General features: G+C 53.9%; 1 protein-coding gene across 1 annotated transcript in view; it reads right to left on the minus strand.

Moving 5' to 3' along the window:
- HUWE1 (HECT, UBA and WWE domain containing E3 ubiquitin protein ligase 1) overlaps positions 1–19,466 on the minus strand; it is a 94,376-nt gene that overhangs the window by 13,432 nt on the left and 61,478 nt on the right. The window contains 27 exon segments of the mRNA XM_061572886.1: positions 653–786; positions 1,364–1,407; positions 1,409–1,872; positions 2,141–2,588; positions 3,020–3,265; positions 3,740–3,839; positions 4,160–4,448; positions 4,777–5,021; positions 5,434–5,531; positions 5,883–6,186; positions 6,455–6,778; positions 7,582–7,692; positions 10,406–10,445; positions 11,026–11,177; positions 11,908–11,997; positions 12,821–13,011; positions 13,649–13,788; positions 13,790–13,881; positions 14,255–14,420; positions 14,555–14,665; positions 14,961–14,973; positions 15,061–15,172; positions 15,306–15,405; positions 15,783–15,919; positions 16,689–16,861; positions 17,598–17,780; positions 18,637–18,848. Coding sequence (XP_061428870.1) covers positions 653–786; positions 1,364–1,407; positions 1,409–1,872; positions 2,141–2,588; positions 3,020–3,265; positions 3,740–3,839; positions 4,160–4,448; positions 4,777–5,021; positions 5,434–5,531; positions 5,883–6,186; positions 6,455–6,778; positions 7,582–7,692; positions 10,406–10,445; positions 11,026–11,177; positions 11,908–11,997; positions 12,821–13,011; positions 13,649–13,788; positions 13,790–13,881; positions 14,255–14,420; positions 14,555–14,665; positions 14,961–14,973; positions 15,061–15,172; positions 15,306–15,405; positions 15,783–15,919; positions 16,689–16,861; positions 17,598–17,780; positions 18,637–18,848 — 4,719 coding nt within the window.

Below are 19,466 nucleotides of genomic sequence, written 5' to 3' on the forward strand. Positions count from 1 at the left end.
TTTACAATTTTTGAGTACGACGTTTCGCTGGTAATTGCATCCAGCATCATCGGGCAATTCGCTGGATGCAATTACCAACGAAACTGTCGTACTCAAAAATTGTAAATGTTGTGGTTTCACGCTTCAACACTCCGGTGGGCTAAAGCAATGAACTATTTGTCTTTTGTCAACGTGACACTTTTTTACCTGATTGGCCGTGTCGGGTGGTGGAGGGTTACGACACATTAATAAATAACGCGATCTAAACCCAAAAACGTTGATTATGAATAATATTGGTCGCGAAAGCCTACGGTGTTAAACTAACACACAAGTCGTGAAGATGCAAGGTTTTAGTTGAATAAAGGAGGTATGAATGACAAGTGCCATTCTCTCTTTGTCACGAGTCGGGGTACAAGTTTGAGTTGAATCAATAATAGATCATTATATACTGGTGCCGAATTATTCTGTACGCTCGCATTGTACCGTACTGTCTCGTGTATAACACCCGTGTCGTTTGCAGCGCACGTTACTGCCTGCAACGTAGTGTATACGCTTCGATTGTATGATCTCTTCTCACAGGTGAATTGGTACCAGGCAAAGGTAGCTAAGGGGATTGGATCTTCACATTCCTAGAGGGGGACACAGAGGGGTAAGAAGGGGACCAGACGCTCACATCGACGGCAAGCTGCAGCTGTTTCTCAGTGAGGCCGACGTGGGCCACGGTGCAGTCAAAAACCAACGCCGGAGAAGCCACCTCCGTCCCGACGTCGATTGGCTTGCTGCTGGCGCCCGTGCTTGCCGACGTGCCTTCGGAACAAAAAAACACGAGCGACGGTTGTGAGTGGGCAAAGGGGGCTCACAACTTGGGCCTGAGTCTGGGTCTTAGGCGATTCAACTGGTATGTCAGGAACTTAATGCTCTGGTCACCAATGGCTGACAATAAAAATATGGTTCTCACTTCATTTGCTCGATTCCAGCTCCGAGAATAGTCTCGATTAATTTACAAATGCTCAAAACCCAGTTTGTAAAAAAAGGTGCATAAAATACTTTCATTGAAGAAGTGACTTCAGAATATTCTTTGGGTCTTTCGGTAAAGCCACGTGGCTTTACCGAAGACCCAAAGAATATGAATTCCTGCAGTCACGAAAGCCTTAAGTAAAGATTTCACTTCAGAATGTATTTGATAAAATCCTCTTACAGAGTTGCTCTCTGACATGGAGGAGCACCGCTTGCCAAGTGAATTCCAAATCAAACATCTTTCTCCGACGACACCAAGTAATGCTGTAGTGCAAAAAAACCTAATCAATATTAGAACAAATACTTCGACTGCTCAATATTTTCCCAACGACCCTAAATAACCACTGCTCGCGCTGGCGCCCCTCACCCGTGCTGGCCGGCACCGCAGTGCGGCGTGGGAACCTCCGTGGCCTTGGCGCCGGTGCCGTCGGGCAGCGCGATGGACACGAGCGACAGCAGCCGCAGCAGCTTCTCGGTGAGCAGGGAGCTGCGTCGGATGGTGCCGTGCGCCAGCATGTTGAGCAGCTGGCCCAGCGGGGATGACTCCAGGCTGCTCTGCCCCGACTCAGACTCGGACACGCCGGCCGGCAGCGCCCGCACGGACGCCTTGCCCTTGCGGCTCACGTTCATGTTGTCCAGCTTCACCAGCAGGTCCCAGAAGTCGGTGGAGATGCTGGCGGGGAGACACGCGAACGGGGAGGCGGCCGCGGAGGCCGAGGACCCCAAGGAGGCGTTCGACGGGGAGACCAGCGCGCCCGACAGGCCGCCGGGCGTGGCGCCGCTGCCGATGCCCCAGATGGTGAGTTTGGAAGATTTGTCGTCACCGGCGGGGAAGCCCTCGCGAGGCTTTATCTGCGTGAAGTGGCCCGGGAAGACCTGCGAATCGCACAGTGAGCGGTGAAATACCTTGCGTCATGGAAAATGTATTACAGAACGGCTTCTGAAGTTATTTCCATTGGCCTAATTTACTTCAATAGGCCCCATAGATCATACAAGGTAGGACAAACAAGATCGGCAAGGCAAATGCGCAATGGATGGCAACGATTCATAGATTCAAAAATGTTTTACCATGATAACAAGTATCTAATCGTTAGTATATAATGTACGCGTATTATATATGGCAAGATAGCCTGGCGGTGCTTACCTTGGCGAGCTGCACCAGCGTGTCGAGGACGTGACGGCACACGACCGGCGCCGCCTGTGGGTGGATGTGCACCGCTGTGCCGCAGCCGGCGCTGTGCCGGTCCGAGTGTTTCCTCCCTCCGGCGCCCGGCGTGCCTGGCGCCGCATTGATCGTCGTGGTGCCGCTACCCCCGCCGCCTCCTCCTCCTCCTCCGCCTCCGCTTCCGGCGCAGCTGGGCGTGACGCACACGCTGCCGGCGCCCTGCGATGCCCCGCTGCCAGCGCCGCTGTTCCCAGAGCTGGCGCTGCCACGCTGGATCTGGAAGATGTTGGTGCGGCAGCCGAGGGCGGCGTCCATGGAGACCGAGAGCCACGAGAGCTGACCGGTGGAGGCCGAGATCGTGCCGCGGCCCTCCAGCGTGTCGTGCGTCGAACTCAACTTGCGCTTGCCCTTCTCGTCAGACGATTGCCTGCGCCGTCAGACACGGTGGGGAATTAAGCACATCGTGCAGGGCACTGCGCTGAGTGACGGTAGTTGTGGTGGTGGCAAGAGCAGTGGCGACAGTGGTGGCTTGTAGTGGCAGTTGCAATGATGGCGATGCCTGCCACGGTGGTGACGGCAGTGGCGTGGGTGGTGACGGCAGTGGCGTGAGTGGAGGCTGTGGTGGCGGTGGTGGTGGCAGGCCTGCCGGGGGTGTTATTTGTTGAAAGTGAAAATGGTGAAAAGAGCAGCGGTGATGGTTGGTGGCTGTGAAGACAGCGGTGACAACGACAGAACCGTAGGTGGCAGCATGGCGGCAGAACATAACAGAACGGGGGCGAAGTTCAGTGGTGGCGAAGCCGGTGGTGCTGGTGGTGACGGGCGTAAGCGATAGTGATCATGGCAGCAATGGGGCAGCACCTGGGACCCTCGAGACACAGTTCGCTCTCGCTGCTGCGCTGCAGGATGGAGAGCAGGCTGCGGATGACCCATCCACGTGTCGGCGTGTGGTAGCACAGGTTGCGCAGCACGCGGTGCAGGCGGCTCGTGTTCAGCTTGGGCTCGTCCACAAAGAGCAGCACCAGCAGGCAGGACAACGCCTCGTGATCCAGGAGCTGGCGCCCGCGCAGGCGTAGCCAGCTATCCGTGGTGTTGGCAGCTGTCGTTCTGTTTCGCCAAAGAGGATTGCAAAATAACGGTTGATCGGGTCCAGCGTTGTTGCCGCAACGTTCGTGGCGGAGGAGCCCGGTGTGTTTATTTCAGCTCACATTCAAATTAGGCAAGCCGTTACACACCCAGAGATGGATATCGGAGCGCACGGATCAGGGAACTCATGCAAAAAAAAAGAATCACATTGTTAAGGAACATAAACTGGGCTTGGGTAGACCACATAATGGCGAGAAAGGATGATAGCCAATGGATGAGACTGGTGAGGCAGAAAACGAAGTCTTCATCAAGCAGTGGATATTATATTTATTCTCTCTCCATGTTCATTTTCTCAATGTGTTCTAACACACACAACGATGCCCACGCTGACGGCTGACACCTGCATTGATGCCTCTGTATTGCATGGTGCATCGGGAAGGTAATGACGACGAAACGACACAGAGGTGTGGGGGAGAGGCTTGAGGTACCACCCACCTGGCCTGGTTGCTGTTGCCCCACTGGAATCCACCTCCGCGGGTCATTGTGAGGCGCGTGTACTGCACCCCACGGCTCCCGCTCAGCCTTCCTGTCAGCCCTGTGGCGTGGACAATGAGGAAGGGGGGCACTGAGCAAGCGGAACTTGAAACCCTGTTTACATAGGCGATCATCGACACGCTCCACGCGCGTTCAGCTCGAGCAACTGGTCAAGAGTTCCATCTGTTGACGACTGCCATTCGCAATGCAAGGGCAGCAGTGATCACAAATGCTTTTTTTAGAACTGCTTTGTGTTTAAGTTTGTTGTTCTTCCCCCGCTCCTCCGATTACCAAGGTTGGCTACGTATGGTTGCCACTAGCGGTGCTAGCGGCAACGAATCACGACTCGTCGTCGACTGCCCACCCCCCCGCCCCGCTCACCGGTGCTGCGCAGGATGGCGGAGAGCGCCGACGAGTTGCTGTGCGAGAAGAGCCGCTCCTGCATGAGCTGCCGGTGCCGGGCCTCCAGCTCGCGACGCAGCGCCTGCGCCTCGGCCGCGATGTCGGGCGGCAGCACGGCGAGCACGCTGTCGTCCATGTCGGCCAGCACGCTCTGACGCAGTGCCGACGGCAGCGTCTGGATGAAGGTCACAGGGTCGACTGGCGCTTCCGGGTTGGGGTTGGCGGCCATCTCGCGCCGCTGCTGCTCCGCGCGCTGCTGCGCCAGCACCTGGGTTAACGAGAAGGTGCCGGTCGCGGTTGCACGTGGATGCTTAAATACTGCCGCCACTCGCTCTCTGGATGATGGCCGGCAGGGCTGGAACACCGATGAAAATGGATTGTTGATGCAGTCGTTTGCTCAATTGATCATTAAAATTTGAAGTAAAATTTATGCTGGTGATAAAACTATATTCCGCTAATACGCAGACCAAAACGGCACCAGGAAAATGGGCAGTTTGGAGACAACGCACACGATACGGCGCAACACAAACTAAAGACGAACATACAGCAGTACATACAAGACAGTACAATAAGACATTACCGCACTCCACACCCACCTCTTCCTGGATGGAAGGCGGCAGTGCGGCGAGGAACTCTGGGTTGACCTCGGTGACCCCCTGCTGGGTCGTGGTGGCGGTCGAAGAGGGGACGGCGGCGGTTGCCACGGAGGAGGAGGGGCCGGCGCCGCCGGGCGGGCGCGAGGGCGGACGGATTCCCAGCTGGTTCTGCAGCACCTCCTGGCGGATGTCCTCCGGCAGCGCTGCGAGGAACGACGGGTCCACTCCCTCCGGGAGACTGATTCCTGGCGACGCCAACGGAGCAGAGCGTGGGTGGAGGAGCTCACTTGAGCGGGCCAGCGTGGCCAAAAGGAGTTGGCGGCGTTGTGCGCTTACCGCCCCATATATACGCGTGGGTTTTATCGGGGCGCTCTACGGTTTCCTTCCACGCGCATAACAATGACAAGAAAATGAATCGGTCCTAATGGCCCAATTGCAGGTGGCCTCCTGAAAAAGTCCTGCGACTCACTGAGACTTGCCTAGATGCGTAAGTGGCATTCATTGTAAAAAGCATGCGTCCAGATTAGAGATTTCATTTATGGGCAAGCACCTAAAATATTCAACCATTCCACTTCACGACTCATTTCAATGGCTTTCATAGCCCGTCAAGAGCCAAGTGGGTTTGGGGGTGGGTTGAGTTGGGGGTGCGAGCGGTACCGGCAAGGGGATCTCCGCTGGAGGTCGGTGGGGTGTCCTGTGGGGTTCCATCGCCCGGTGTTCCGGACTCTCCGCCAGATGGTGGCTGATCTTCAGAGCTTGAGTCGCGCACGCGGAGCACACAAACCGCATCGACGGTTAAAAAAAACAACTTTTGTAGCTTTAGTGGACAGGACTTAAATGTGGTAACAACTCCTGATTCTCCAAGTAAAATATATGTGTTAACAATGCAGGCTTTTATCTGTTACAATAAGGAAATTCATCAGACCCCCCCACCCCCTAACTATCCACAGCGATATTCAGCAGGGTCAGTTTACTGACCATTAGCCTCCAAAGTCTACCAAGTCATTGGGGGCACTAAGCACAGACACCTCCTGTGCCACCACTGTTATTAGTACACACACACACACAACAAGGGGTCGGGGGGGGGTGGTGGTGCAGTCAATTACCGTTCGGCCGACCCCTGGCCCGTCTCCTCCGTGCCGGCTCCTTCTCCGCCTCGCCCAGCCCCATCGCTGGCACGTGCCCTGCGCGTGGCCGCCGCCGCCGCCGCCACCGCCGGGACGTCCTGCCCATCGGCGCCGCTATCGTCGGCGCCGCCGCCGGCCCCGACGGATGCTGGGCTGCTCACTTCCATGGGTGAGCCGCCCTCCAGCTGGCTGCTCACGCCCGTGAGCGCGTCCGAAGCCTCCGTGCGCTCGGACACCTGCGAAGCTGCACGGGCGGCGGGACGTGCGGGGCGCAAGCGGAGCGCTGCTTAGCAGGCGCATGCGACAATGCACTGATTAAAACGTGTCCTTGCACTCGCGATACACGCATCAAACAGAAAGAGATGAGGCGATTTAGATCGTACGCACATCGTGTACGGAGAACTTTTCGCGCCGTACGTAGCCAACCGCGCTAAGCGGGGTTGGAGAGGTGGCGCGGTGGTTGGTGCAATGCGCCATGATGCTGACAAATGCACTGCTATCATCAGTCGTGAGCCGAAACCACATCCCCACGGCGCTCGTGCACGACTCACATATCGTGTGCGCAGGAGAGGTCTCCATTTGCTGCCCGTCGGACGTCAGACCCGGGAGGTCAGAGGTGGCGACGGGAAGGTTGTTGGAGGCAGCGCCGGCCAGGTCGGAGGTGGAAGTGGCGAGGTCAACGGGCTGCTGCGTAGGCGCAAGAGGTGGGATCGGCTGCTGCTGCACGGCAGGCAGCGGCACTGGCAGCACGGCGCCCTCCGGGGTGAGAGGAGCCAGCACCTCGGACAGCGCCGCCGTGGAATCGCTGGACGCAGAGCCAGAGGGGTCGCCTTCCGAAGAGGAGTCTTCAGGAACGCCGTCGGCACGCCGTCCGGCTAAACGCGCACAGACCGACACGTCTTGGTCAGTCAATACCTCGCCTGTTATCCAGGAGGTCGTGGATTTGATCCCAACCCCGACACCTGTATATTTAGAGTTTGCATGTTCTCCCCGTGGTCGTGTGGATTTTCTCCGGCTCCTCTGGGTTTTCCCTTCACATTTAGAAACATTTGTTTAGAGTATTTGGCTGCTATGAATTTCCAAGTGATAAGCCACTTCGTTGAGCTATCATTTGTGGCCAGGTCCACCGAGCTATATAGCAATATAGCTCAGTGGGACTTACTTGGTAAAATAAAAAAAAGTTTATAGTTTTTATATAACCGTAGTGTGCTACACAGTCCGTGTTAGCTTCCACCTTCCACTTCACCCACCCAGAGTAATCACATCCAGTACCGCTTCATGAATGGGACCGATATAGTGCAAACAGTGACACTCTTCACACGCCCACATGCATCAAAAGCGGTCCCACGAAGTCCGTACTGCCGCCACCCAACGCCCCACCTCGGGCCCAGCACCGCAACAACAACCGAGAGTGAAGGGAGGGGTAAACTGTGGACCCACTCAATCATCCTAATCACTGGGCATGAAACGATTTGCATGTGGATTGGGGGGGGGGGGGCATTCATCCAGCAGTGGATTGATCATGACTGATGATAATGAGGGCCCAAACTTTATAGGGCAATAGAGTCAGTGAGGCTCTCCTGGATAAACGTACGACGCGAGATATGGGGGGAGAGACACGCTGAGAGGGAGGGAGCGAGTGAGCGGTGGGGGGGGGCTCTGTGGAGGTCTCACTCACCGCGAGCCTCGTTCTGTGTGTTGATCGCCTGCATGGCTGCCTCGGCGATGGAGGCGGCCATGCTGCTGATGGCGTCGGCCGCGGCCGAGACGGTGCTGGCGAGGCTGGAGACTGCGCGCACCGGCAGCCACGCACGCGCCATTAGTGAGCAACACCCACGAGCTAAGCTAACTGGCGCGGAGTAGGTGGGAGGCTTTCGTGATACAACTGTGCTCTTCCCAGCTATGGCTGAGACCAAGCCAGATTGCTCACTTCAACTTCTGAAGATGTCCACAGCTGTGCGTGGTGAATGCTCGAGTGAAGAAATTGCTCAACACACAACCTCACACTGAAGACCATACTTGGTGACAGCCAAGTTAATGGGTGGCGGGGCGCTGTTAGGGAGTTAAATGCTGGACCTGTTCAGATATCAGATATTCACTCACCACTGATGTTAACCGTGGCTGCAAATCAAACTCAGGTCGCTGGGTTCACAGCAGAAAATGCCAACCACCGCGCCACCGCTCGGCCATGGATTGTGGGCAACAGGAATTTAACAGTGAACCTTGTATTCATCGGTGGATTTTTTTTTGTACCGAGAGAGAGAGCACGTAAACATACGGCTCAGCACGGTGACTACGGGTAGGGGGGGCCACAAAGAGAGAAGAGTGGGACAGAGAGCAGCTCCTGGGATGACACAGGCGAGGCTCCGGGCAAGGCAGTAGATTATATAGTTCATCTCCACTCGCTGGGCAAAATCCCTGCCCGCAGAACTACAAAACCTACTACCTCACCCTGCGCACTCGCACAGCTAGCAGGGTGGAGGAAGGTCGGGGGGTGGGGGGCGGCTTTAAACTCGCCCGCAACGAAGACGCAAGGCAGCTCCCGCTCAAAGCTGCGTTCCTCTCCTAGGGCGCACGCTCAACACGGTCAGTAGTGTGTGCAGGAGGTGCAGGTGTAAGGGTTGTTACTCGGGTAGGAGGTGGGTGGACATAAAATGCTGTCTCTCTACGTGCGTCTGCTTAGCGTCTCTCCCTATGCGTACCTCCGGGTCTCTTACTGTGTCACAGTTTATGTCTATGACTGCCTTAATGTGTTTTTTCATGTGTCTTTCATTGTCTGGGTGTGTCTCTATGTATATGTCGACTTCGTGTCTCGCTGCATGTCTCTGCGACTGTCATTTTACATGTGTTACTCTCTATCCTGTTGTGTGGGTCTGGTGTCCAACTGTCCTCTTACCGTTCTGGGTTTATTTCTTTTCGCATTCCATCTGGATATTTGTCTCCTGTGTCTTTGTCTGGGTCAGTATCTCTTCCCATGTCTTCGCGAGCCCACTTAGTAATGCGATGGCTCTGATGGTCAGAGTTGAAGAGTGGTTGAAAATGTGGGGGGACGGGATCCTGGGAGCTGATAAAACGCTTCAATTAGCGTATAGCTTCCAAAACTTTACAAAGCTTGTTAAGATCCAGAGAAACTTCTGTTTTAGTGTGGAAAATACTATCACGGCTCCTTGTGGCATTTCTCAGTGTGGTATTAGCTCGGAATAACAGATGTCCGCTACTGGCTTTGAAAATGGTTCTGCACTTGCAATGAAATCAGGCAGTGCTTGGCTTCTAAACATTACTACAGACGGGGTCAACAAATACAACTGCTCTGGCCCAAACTGTTACCAGACTATACTTTGCTTATGGATGTCGACCTATACCAATCTTGTGGCACATCGTTAACTGAACGACACAGGCCATGCTGCAGATAAAAATGATAACAATTGAAAGCCTTTATCAATTCACTGCTGGATGAAGGCCTCCCCACGTGCTGGGGAGTTTGTCATGGGGGTTGTTTGGCCATACTTCACCACACTGGCCAGTGCGGGTTTGTGCCGGGGAAATGAAGGACTGATAATCACTCGCCACGGGTGTTAGCCGGGAATCAAACTCCAGTGTCCGGATGTACAGCGCGGGCACGCGAACCACCGCACATCGCAAACAGCCGTTGTTGCTGCTAAAAAGAACCCCCCCCCCCCCCACCCCGCAAACCACACATCGCTGAGTTTAGTGAAACAGCGCAGGCAGCGTGTCGCGTTCCGGCCCAGTGCAACGCGACCCACAGTGACACGACACGCAAGCGGGCGAGACCGGCGTAGGCGAGGGTTTGAAGGGAGAGCCGGCAGACAGCGTGCCGCCTTGGGAAAGAGAGTAGATTGTACAGTTAACTCCCAGTTTGGGTGTGACCCTGAAACTATACAACCTACTACCTCATCCCAGGGCGCACTCATCGCTCCTCTTCGTCCGCGCGGTAGGCGCACGCGCGGCAGGCGGACACTCGTTTCGCAACACAGGCCTTGCAGGCATAAGCGTTGAGCATCAACAAACAAGAAATGCCATAAATTAATTAAAATGTCGAGTCGTAAGACCTTGAGTAATATTTGTTTTCTACAAAACCAGCTAATGACAGCATGTCTGTATAACAAAGAGGCAATTTCTTTCGTTATCAACGTAAACTTTAAGTGAATTACAAATTACAAGGACGATGGGCAAATGGGAGTACCTTTCTGCAACATTTAAAATTGGGTCCTTGTTCTGTGTTACCAAAGTGGAGGCAAAATATGCTGTTGACTTCACAACAACTGCATTTCCACGACTTTGTAACAATCACCCACATGGCTGACGTTTTTACTCCCCAGCTCAACATTCTACAAAGTGGCCAAAACGTTGAAGGGATACTGCATGCCAAATAAACGTATGGACAATCTGACGGATGGAGAAGCAGACAACCGAGCACATTGAATCACCGATGTTAATACCCACACTCAGACTGAGGAATGAGAAGCCAAACTACAACGCACCTGTGGATACGGAGCTTGAGGACACGGCAACTTCACTGCCCTGCAACAAACAAAGTTTACCAGAATGTATTATCGTAGAGATACAAAGTATTGAACAAAACATTACTGTGATTTAAAGCTATTTAACCGCCATTACTGTGATTCATAATAAAGGTTTTTGTTCGCTAAAGCTTACGTGTTAAACATTACTGTGATTGCACCGAATTCTGACCAGTCGGGCACTCGCCCATATATGGTCACACACATGTAATTCAGCACTCGCGATACAATGGCAAGTGCAGTCAATGGGTTGATGACAGAGGTCGCAAACGGGTTTTGATTCCTTACCCGTACCCGGCCGCACCAGGGTCGCAAATGGGTACTCGTACCCGGCCGGGTATGGGTACCCGTTCCCTACCCGTACCCTACCCGAAATGAGTGACAAAGGGCTACTCACCAGTGACTCACGGCCTACCCGTACCCGGCCACACCAGGGTCGCAAACGGCTATCCGTACCTGTACCCGGCTGGGTACGGGTAGCCAGGTATCGGGTAGGGTACGGGTATCGGGTACCCGGTTGCGACCTCTGATTGATGATCCAATCTGTGTCGACTTGTAAGAACACAGGCAGCGGCGAGTACCTGTGAGGCCTCCTTCTCGCGGTCCTCCTTGGCCCTGACGTCGGCCTTCTTGGCCTCCTCTTCGGCCTGCTGCCGCCTCCGCTTCTCCCTCCTCTCCTCCAGCTCCTCGTCACGCAGGGCCTCCAGGTGCTGGATGATTGGCAGCTTCACCACTACAAAACACAAAGAACCCCACCCAACATGTAGCCGTCCCCAAACTTTTGCAGCAAGTGCTGTTAGTTCGTAGCACAGTGGGCTAGGCACTACACTACCGCTCCCCAACAACAACCGCCACTCGCCACTAAGTGGCGGTGACGTCACCACGACGCTTATGACAGGCTATGTGCACCTTGAGGCCACGTGAAGTGTCGAACGCCTGCTGGCAGTTCACGGGACAGACCCAGGTGCCACGGGTCGACTGACTGAGACGACTGGCTGATGCACCACCTGTGCCCCCTACTGTGCCAACCGCTCCCCACACCACACACACATGCAGGCTCGCACACTTTCACACACACCGTGGTGTGTAACTGCCACTCGTGATGCACAAACGTACCCAGACATCCACAAACATCCCTCACAATCGCCTGCACAGACTGTTGATGTGGTGTGGCCAATTTGAGCTCGGATGCCTCTGTCTCACCAGTGCTGATGTTTATTGCACTGCACACTAGGGTACTCGTTTTTAAGGCTGAATCAACCTATGGAGGGGACCAGAACCAGTTCAAATACCTGGCACCGATGTTGGCGGTGGGAACGTTAATCAAAAACAACAATTGAAAAATATATATAATCAACCACTATACAAAAAAATGAAAATCAATTAAAAGGCCTAATTGATGGCATCGGAATCGATTAGAATTCGTGGGTAGTGGAGTAATCGTTGCGGGCTTTGCTGGTTACCTGCGACGCAGCCGTGCGTGCTTTCCCCGTCCAGGACGCGGCACTCCTCTGTCCAGCGAGCCAGCGCCGTGGGTATGCTCGACAGAGTACCTGCAGCGAAATGCGCGCAAGGTGAGCGGGAGACACGGCCGGTCTTCATCCCTGCATAAATCCACGCGTCAATAAACCGCCAGATCTTTTGTCATCATAGGGAAGGAGTTTGTTTAACCGCCACGTAATTTTTTTTTACAAACATTTAAGTTACTTTCATTAATGGACATGGATATTGGAAGAGAAAAATTGAACACAATTTGAAGAGTGTGCAAATGAGCATGAGGTGCATGCATTGGGGAGTTGCACATGGATTGGAGAATATAAGCAAGTTAGACACATGACTGTTTAGGCAGGACGCTCCGCGAGAAGGGATCGTCTGACCGGTGACCAGAAATTACTACAGCCAGCGTGGTAGCCAACACACTCCAGCGGCTTTTGGCTGGCCATCGAACGAAGACGGTCAGCACATAGCGCACTTTCAGATGCGCTTCTGTGGCTATCTGGAACGCTCTTCCTTCCGATATTAAGAAGCCACTGGAGCTATGTACTTTTATATCAAGATTGAAAACTAATTTCTTTTTCACTGTGTTTCGATTGTTGTCCTTCCCCCGCAACTCCAATTAGCACGGTTGGCTGCGTACGGTGCGAAAGAAGTTCAACAAACATACATGGACAGGGAGTGATATAATTCATTCATGTGCAGGTGCTAGACTAACAGTTGCAAAGTGATCAAAGATCTAAGAAGATGAAAAACCCGGAGACAGCACCAATAATACAACAGCAGGAGCAAGAGACCCCCCCCCCCAACTGGTCATGAAGACAAAGGAGACCGAGGCAGAGTGGGGGGGGGGGGGGAAGTCACGATGAGTTTGACAATTACAGGAGGATGGGCCGGACTGGCTGGCGTTGGTGGTCTGCTCGTGGAAGAAGTCTTCGAGGAGGTCGTCCTCGTTGTGCGAGATGATGTGCACGTCGTCGTTGCCGACGAGGAGGCGTGTGCGTCCGCGGCCCTGCACGGGGAGGCTGCTGCTCAGCTGCAGGATGTCGGCCGCCGCCGACGGGCCCAGCAGCCTGCCAGCCCCGCACAAAACGGCAACGATCAAACACCATCACCCACCCACCCCCCGTGCTAGTCGTGCAGACTGTTGGCGAGGGCCTGTGAAGGCCGTCACGGCACTCGAGGAAGTGGTGCGGGCCGCCTGTCTCTCCAGTGCTGATGTTTACACACTCGACCAGTGGTTGAATTGAGTCGAATTAGCAGAGGCCAAGGAATGGTTCGAGATATTCGCCACTGACGTTGACTATGGCCGAGAAGCCACACTCGCGTCACCGCTGGGGTTTGTAGTGCGGTGTGCGAACCACTGCGCTAGTGCTCCACACACGCACGCACACATAACGTGCAAGGTCGCGTGTCTTGTTATCATCAGAAAAATAAACCACGAGATGTCAACTTCAGAGAAATAGATTGATCGTGATCGTGGCGACCAAAATAGTTTCTATTTTACGAATCCTTACTGATCATGCGCATGAGGATTAAACCTCCTCCAGGCGGCGTCTTTTCGGTAATAACAGCGACTTACAGATCTCATGCGCATTCTTTTCATAGCAGTCTTCAGGTAATCACGGCGAACTGGAAAAAACCGACTCGTGACGCTTCGCGGGGTACCAGCAAGTCACATGCGTGTGCGTGCACGCGCGAGCGCTGCACCTCTGCAGGATGAGCGGCGCGTTGGGCTGCCGGTTGCCCGGATAGTGCACGTGAATGGTGTGCCCGGCAGAGCTGGTGAAGGAGCGCGCGCCGCGCGTGTTGCGGCTCACGGCCGCCGTGCCCACGAGGCGCGACGAGCCCGGCGCTCCCACAGCCCAGCGCCCCGTGGTCAGACTGCCGCGTCAGCAGTGGGTGGGAGGACGGCACCGTGCCTGGCGCCGGCGGGATGTCGGCTGCGGAAGGGAGAACAGGTTGAGAGCCGGCGGTTGCCAATCTGTGCGCCGGTGTGAAAACTCCTGGCTCCCCTCCCCACTCCTAAACCCCTTTTTTATGTTCGTTATCTTTCCCGCTACCCTTTTCCCTCCTCCCGTATAAACTATCATTGCCTTCGTTCGTCATCCCCATCTGGGAGGGGTAGCGAGCCCAATTCTGCCCCTTCACGAAGCCCTGCCGCGCCACATTCGGGCTGCTGTTGTTGTCCGCGGAATTTCTGTTCCCCCTCCGTTGTGATCGGCGCTTTGTACAGGGCTCTCGTTGAGTTGTAATACAAATAAAACAAGCCCTGGGCTCACCCGTCACGTGTTGACGCGACCGGTGGGGCCTTACCGCTCGTGGGGAACATGGTGTCGAACTCGATGATGAGGTCGTCGTCCTGGTCGTAGCGGAAGAGCGACTCGTCGACGTCGTGCAGCTCTTCGTCCAACTCCATCTCGGAGCCCTCCTCGTCATCGTCCTCCTCATCCTCCTCCTCACCCTCGTCTCCTTCCTCGTCCTGCGGCACAAACGCGCGAAAGGCCGTCAAGCGTTTCACCGTCTCGCCGCCGACCGATTGAGCTTTTTTCCACCAGACGAATTTGATGCGATATGTGTGACGGCAAAACTGCCGGCCCACAGTCACCACCTCACCTGATCGTCCTCCTCTTCGTCCTCCTCGCCCACAGTGGCTGTCGTCGTCCTCGTCCTCGTTACTGCCGCTGCTCTCCTCCTCTTCCTGCGTGTGTTCGTCGTCTTCAGGGTCTGGTGGGCAACACAAACGACATACATCGACCGGGCTCGAGCAGGATGACATTATATTCTTAGGTTTTTTCGGTAAAGTCACGTAGGTAACAAAATAAAAATTTATATAAGTAAAATTAAATAAAATAAAAATCACGACGTTTCGGAGGCAACACAAGCTTCCGTCCTCAGGTGGAACCAGTCACAGCACGATAGCTGTATCAAGTGACAGAAATTCCAAGAAACAGTATTTATATATATATACCGGTAAAGTCACCTACCGAAAAAACCTAAGAATATGAATCCTTGCAGTCACGAAAGCTTCAAATCTAGAACGGATGACATTAGACGATGGTGCATCGTCTCGTCGAGGACTCGGCGGGGTGGGGAGATTAAGAGTGAGCGGGAGATTGTACCTTCCCGGTTTCCGGCACGCGCTTGGCTCTGGCCGAGGTTGGAGGGCGCCACATCCATCAGCACATCCTCCTGAGACTCGTCCTCCACAGCAGTGACTTGCGTCCGACTGACCTGCAGGCCCCCGGAAAACAAATGATTACGTACCGGCAAACACAAACCAAACCCCACATCTTTGGTCGTTTTGGTCTTTGTCCTTATTTCCGCTAGGGTTTTCGTCACACTGCGATGTGAGCGTGCGTCTCACCGCGGTGGATAATGCACGCCTCGGCCAGGATGTCGGTCACGTTGTTCATGTCCTCCCTCTCCAGGAGCTCCCCGATCAGCTCCTCCAGCTCGTTCTCGACCTGCTGCACCACACCACGTGTCACGCTGCGCCGCCGCCGCCACCGCTACCGCCGCAACCAATCGCAAATTACTCAGAGAAAAATAGAGAGATCACACGTCCACGTCTCTCGTCAACGCAGCGTTAAAAAGACACGTGTTTTATATCGTGTATCAGTTTGTCCCAGACGCATAGCGCCGACATCCCCTGCACACATTCAATATTGCTCATGCTCAGTGTCCGTGCCGCAGCCTGCGCTCCCCCACCTCCACCTAAAAGCCTTGCGAAACCCACCCCCCACTCCACTCCCGACCCATCACACCCCCCCAAGGAGCCCGGCCCACGGGTTGAGAACTGCTGGTCTGTGGGGCTCTGTATGGGTGACGCGCGTGCCCACACCTGCATCTCCTCCGGGTGCAGGGAGCCCTGGCTGTGGGGGAGGCCGACTCCGTCTCCCTCTGCCTCGCCCTCCATCAGGTCCCCGTCGGCCACCGCTGCGGGCGGCACGTTCTCCTGCGCCACCTCGCTCGCGCCTCCTGCACACAATGCGGGTTTTTTGCGGACCGAGAGTGGGATTTGTTTTTCTGTTATAGCCAAACATGATTGGAATGCAGGTCTCCGGCGTCGTCATTTCAGAAGGGCATTAAAATGTATACCAGTCGTCATTCATTAACAATAGCCTAACGTGAAAGTACGGTGCATCTCAAAGTTTTCAGTGATTTTGAAAGAAAAAAAGAATCATTTGCATGCAAAATACGACATCCCAGGAAAGTGGGAAATAAGGCTGTCAAATATATAGTTGAGATAAAGTGGGCGCTCAGACAAAAAAAGTGCCTCTTGTAATCCGGATAATACGGTCATGGCAGAAGAGGCTGTATATGGTGGCATTAAAAGGCCACGTACCGGATTAACTCTTGCTTTGAAACACAGAAAAAAGTGCCAACCCGGCGACCTCAATTTGATTCACAGCCACAGTAAACAAAGGTGGGGCGTGATATCTGAACTGGTCCTCTGTCTGCCTGAGGTCGAATCAGCCTTCAATCGTGTGGTGTGTAAATATCACCACGGGGAAGACATGGGTGGCTGGGTGTGGTACGGGCAACCTCAACCGTGCCTACCTTCATAGGTGCACGTTAACAGCACTTGCCCCAATGGTCCATATAGGCTATATGGGGGGAGGGGGAAATCTGTGTATAGATTCTTGTATATTAACTAGTCAACAATTGGAACAACAGTCTGTTAAAGTCTATACGGGAGATTTTTGAGCGTTGGAGGAGGGAAGAACGGTGGTAGAGAGGCCCTTACCGGCGTCCTGCGTGTTGCTGTTGGGGTCGGAGGCGTTGGCGCCGGTTTCGGCTTCGGCCTTGCCCTTGCCGCCGGCGCTCTTGCCGCCAAACAGGCCGCTCGGCTGGTTCACGATGCGCGACAGCGTCTCCAGCGGCTTCAGGGCCGCGTTCACCGTGTTCGCCATGTTGGGACTGCGAGGATTTAAACGGACAAGCACGTAAATATTGTGCTCGGATGCCGTCGATAAAATCCGGTTCCCTACACAGCAGATACGCATGCATGTTGAACTTCTTTCGCACCGGACGTAGCCAACCGTGCTAATCGGAGGTGCGGGATACACACAACAAATCGCGTGTGTACGGAATAAATTTAAGTTAAGCAAAGTGTTAAAATCACCATGAATGTGACAACACCTCGCCAGATGTCGAAAGCTAAGTGGGGCTCAGACAGGTTAGTGTTTATAAGGGTGACTGCGTGGGAATATCAGCTGTTGTAGGCTGGGACTGCCAAGTGGCCAAGAGATGGTACCACATTAATCTACGTTTATACCCCCTTGAATGCATGGTGGGTTTGCCCAACATGCAGCCAAACGCTCATTCGTGGAACAGAGCGAACATCCTAAGGTCGCAGGATCCTCCTCATAAGGAGTATCCAAACGCAGTTAGGCTTTCCCGGGTATATAAAGGGCAATATAATTAGTAAAACGCACGTGTCAAGAGATTGTTCCTTTTAGTGCAACTCTCCATCGCCCTTTTCAGCCATTCCAAGATGACCATCAGGCGCACCTAATGCCTCCACGGCCTTCCTCCCAAACTCACTTTAAGGTGACGCTACAGCGTTCACATCTCATCCTCGCGCCCACACCTCATCCACCTGTCCCGGATTCCCGGCCTTCGCACGGCGTACGCCCACCAGGGTTGCGTTTACCTGGACAGGTCGAGGCTGTGGGGCACCCTTGCGAGGTCGCTGACCAGCCCCTTCTTGAGGAAGAGGCGGATGATGTTGTTGACGCCGTTCTGCTGCGACTTGATGGTGGGGCCGCTATAGAAGCTGGAACTGGACGGGCACGACTCCATGATGGTGCTGATGATGCACATCACCGCCTGCAGCCTGATGACGCGCGCGAGCGAGACACGCAACCCGTTTTAAGCGGTGTGGGGGGCGCAAACAGTTTAGTTGTGGTTGGCGCTGCCCACTCTTTAACGGTTCCACTCAACCACTGCCGTTCAGTCGCTTCTTTCTTACTCTAGTATAGCTGCCATCATGGTCATTGTTTCCATGATAGCAGAAAGGTGTTTCTAGCAGACTGACCAATCCACTCATCTGTACTGCGTAACAACCACGAATTTTGCAGGATGCAACGTTTACCTCTCTCCTCCTTCCCTTGGCCTGCTCGACTTTGGAAATCCCTCCCATCATCTCCTTTCCCAAGTTCCCCTAAACTCGCTCAATTGAAGATGCTTGCTGGTGCCTATCTGCTGTGCTCTTATTAGTGCTCTCTGTGTTGGTAATTTATCTTATATACGACCGCAAGCAAATGTTAGTTGCTGGCCATTAGTTGCATTAAAGGCGCCTGGGCCTGAGCCCCAGAAACTATGTTTTCAAATAAAAAAAAACTAATCTGTGGCTGTCGTATTCATTATAGTAAAAACGATAGCTCCAAAGCGGAGGGGGGGGGGAAGAGTTAATGGACTGATCATGGAGAATGATGATCCGTACATGAAGTATGTAAAATGATTTTGATTTAAAGCTTTCGTGACTGCAGGGATTCATCTTCTTGGTTCTTTCGGTAAAGTCACGTAGAAGGGAAATAATAAAAATAAAACATAATAAAATAATTCTCACGACGTTTCGGCCACAACGCAAGCAGCCGTCTTCAGGTGAAGAACAGGTCTGTCGGGAAGACAGCGTATTATTTCCCTTCTATGTAAAATGAGTTGTGCATTCCGTTAACGCGGCCCCATACCTCGCGTGTTTCTCCGCGCTCTCGGGCAGTGCGAGCGCCCGTCCCAGCGCCGCCTTCACCTCCGTGACGAGCGCCAGCTGCGCATCGCTGCACTGGTTGGCGGCAGCCAGGCTGGCCAGGAAGAGGCGGGCAAGAGCCGGCGAGTCCTTGTCTCCAGCTGTCTGCGTCTGGGGCAGCAGCTGGTCCAGCACGAACGCCAGCACGCTGCAGTCCTGCAAGAGCGTGCGCATGTGGCGGTTAGCGTCTGAGTGTGGCGACTGTGGGGCGAGCGCCGACTCACGGTCACGCAGGGGTGAGATTTGGTGCAAGTATTAGGGCCACATTACAGGCGGTCACAAGGCAACAATGATTCTGTTGCGATTTTCAATGTTTGTCCTCCGAAGTATTAAATTAGCGATGACTGTTACCTTTGGAGACGCAATGAGATTTTCAAAAAGCAAATAGCATCAGAATCTAAATATTTATTTATACTAGGAGGAATCCGATTAGCTTCAAAGCTCGTTTTCACAGATATCCAGCAGAATGACGTGTGACATGACAAGATGAAGTCATTCTGCGTGACGTCATCCCGCTAAGTCACATGTCATGGCTTCAAGGGGAGAGGTGAGGCGTGCACACGTGCGATGTCATCACCCTGGCCAAAGACGTGTTTCCATCGCCAACTTTTAGGCAACCCTTTGGTTCAATGTGGCCAGTTTTCTCGAGGCTAAATCTCTAATGGCAACACAACCTTGAATCAAACTCTCCATTACATTGCGTCATCGTTTACGATAGCTATCGTGACAAAGTTAACGGCATCAATCATTTCACACCCTCGTCCCAGAGGTTGG

This window comes from Lethenteron reissneri, chromosome 51 (genome assembly GCF_015708825.2).
Source record: "Lethenteron reissneri isolate LAM-NWPU_2019-01 chromosome 51, ASM1570882v1, whole genome shotgun sequence".
Classification (NCBI taxonomy): Eukaryota; Metazoa; Chordata; class Hyperoartia; order Petromyzontiformes; family Petromyzontidae; genus Lethenteron; species Lethenteron reissneri.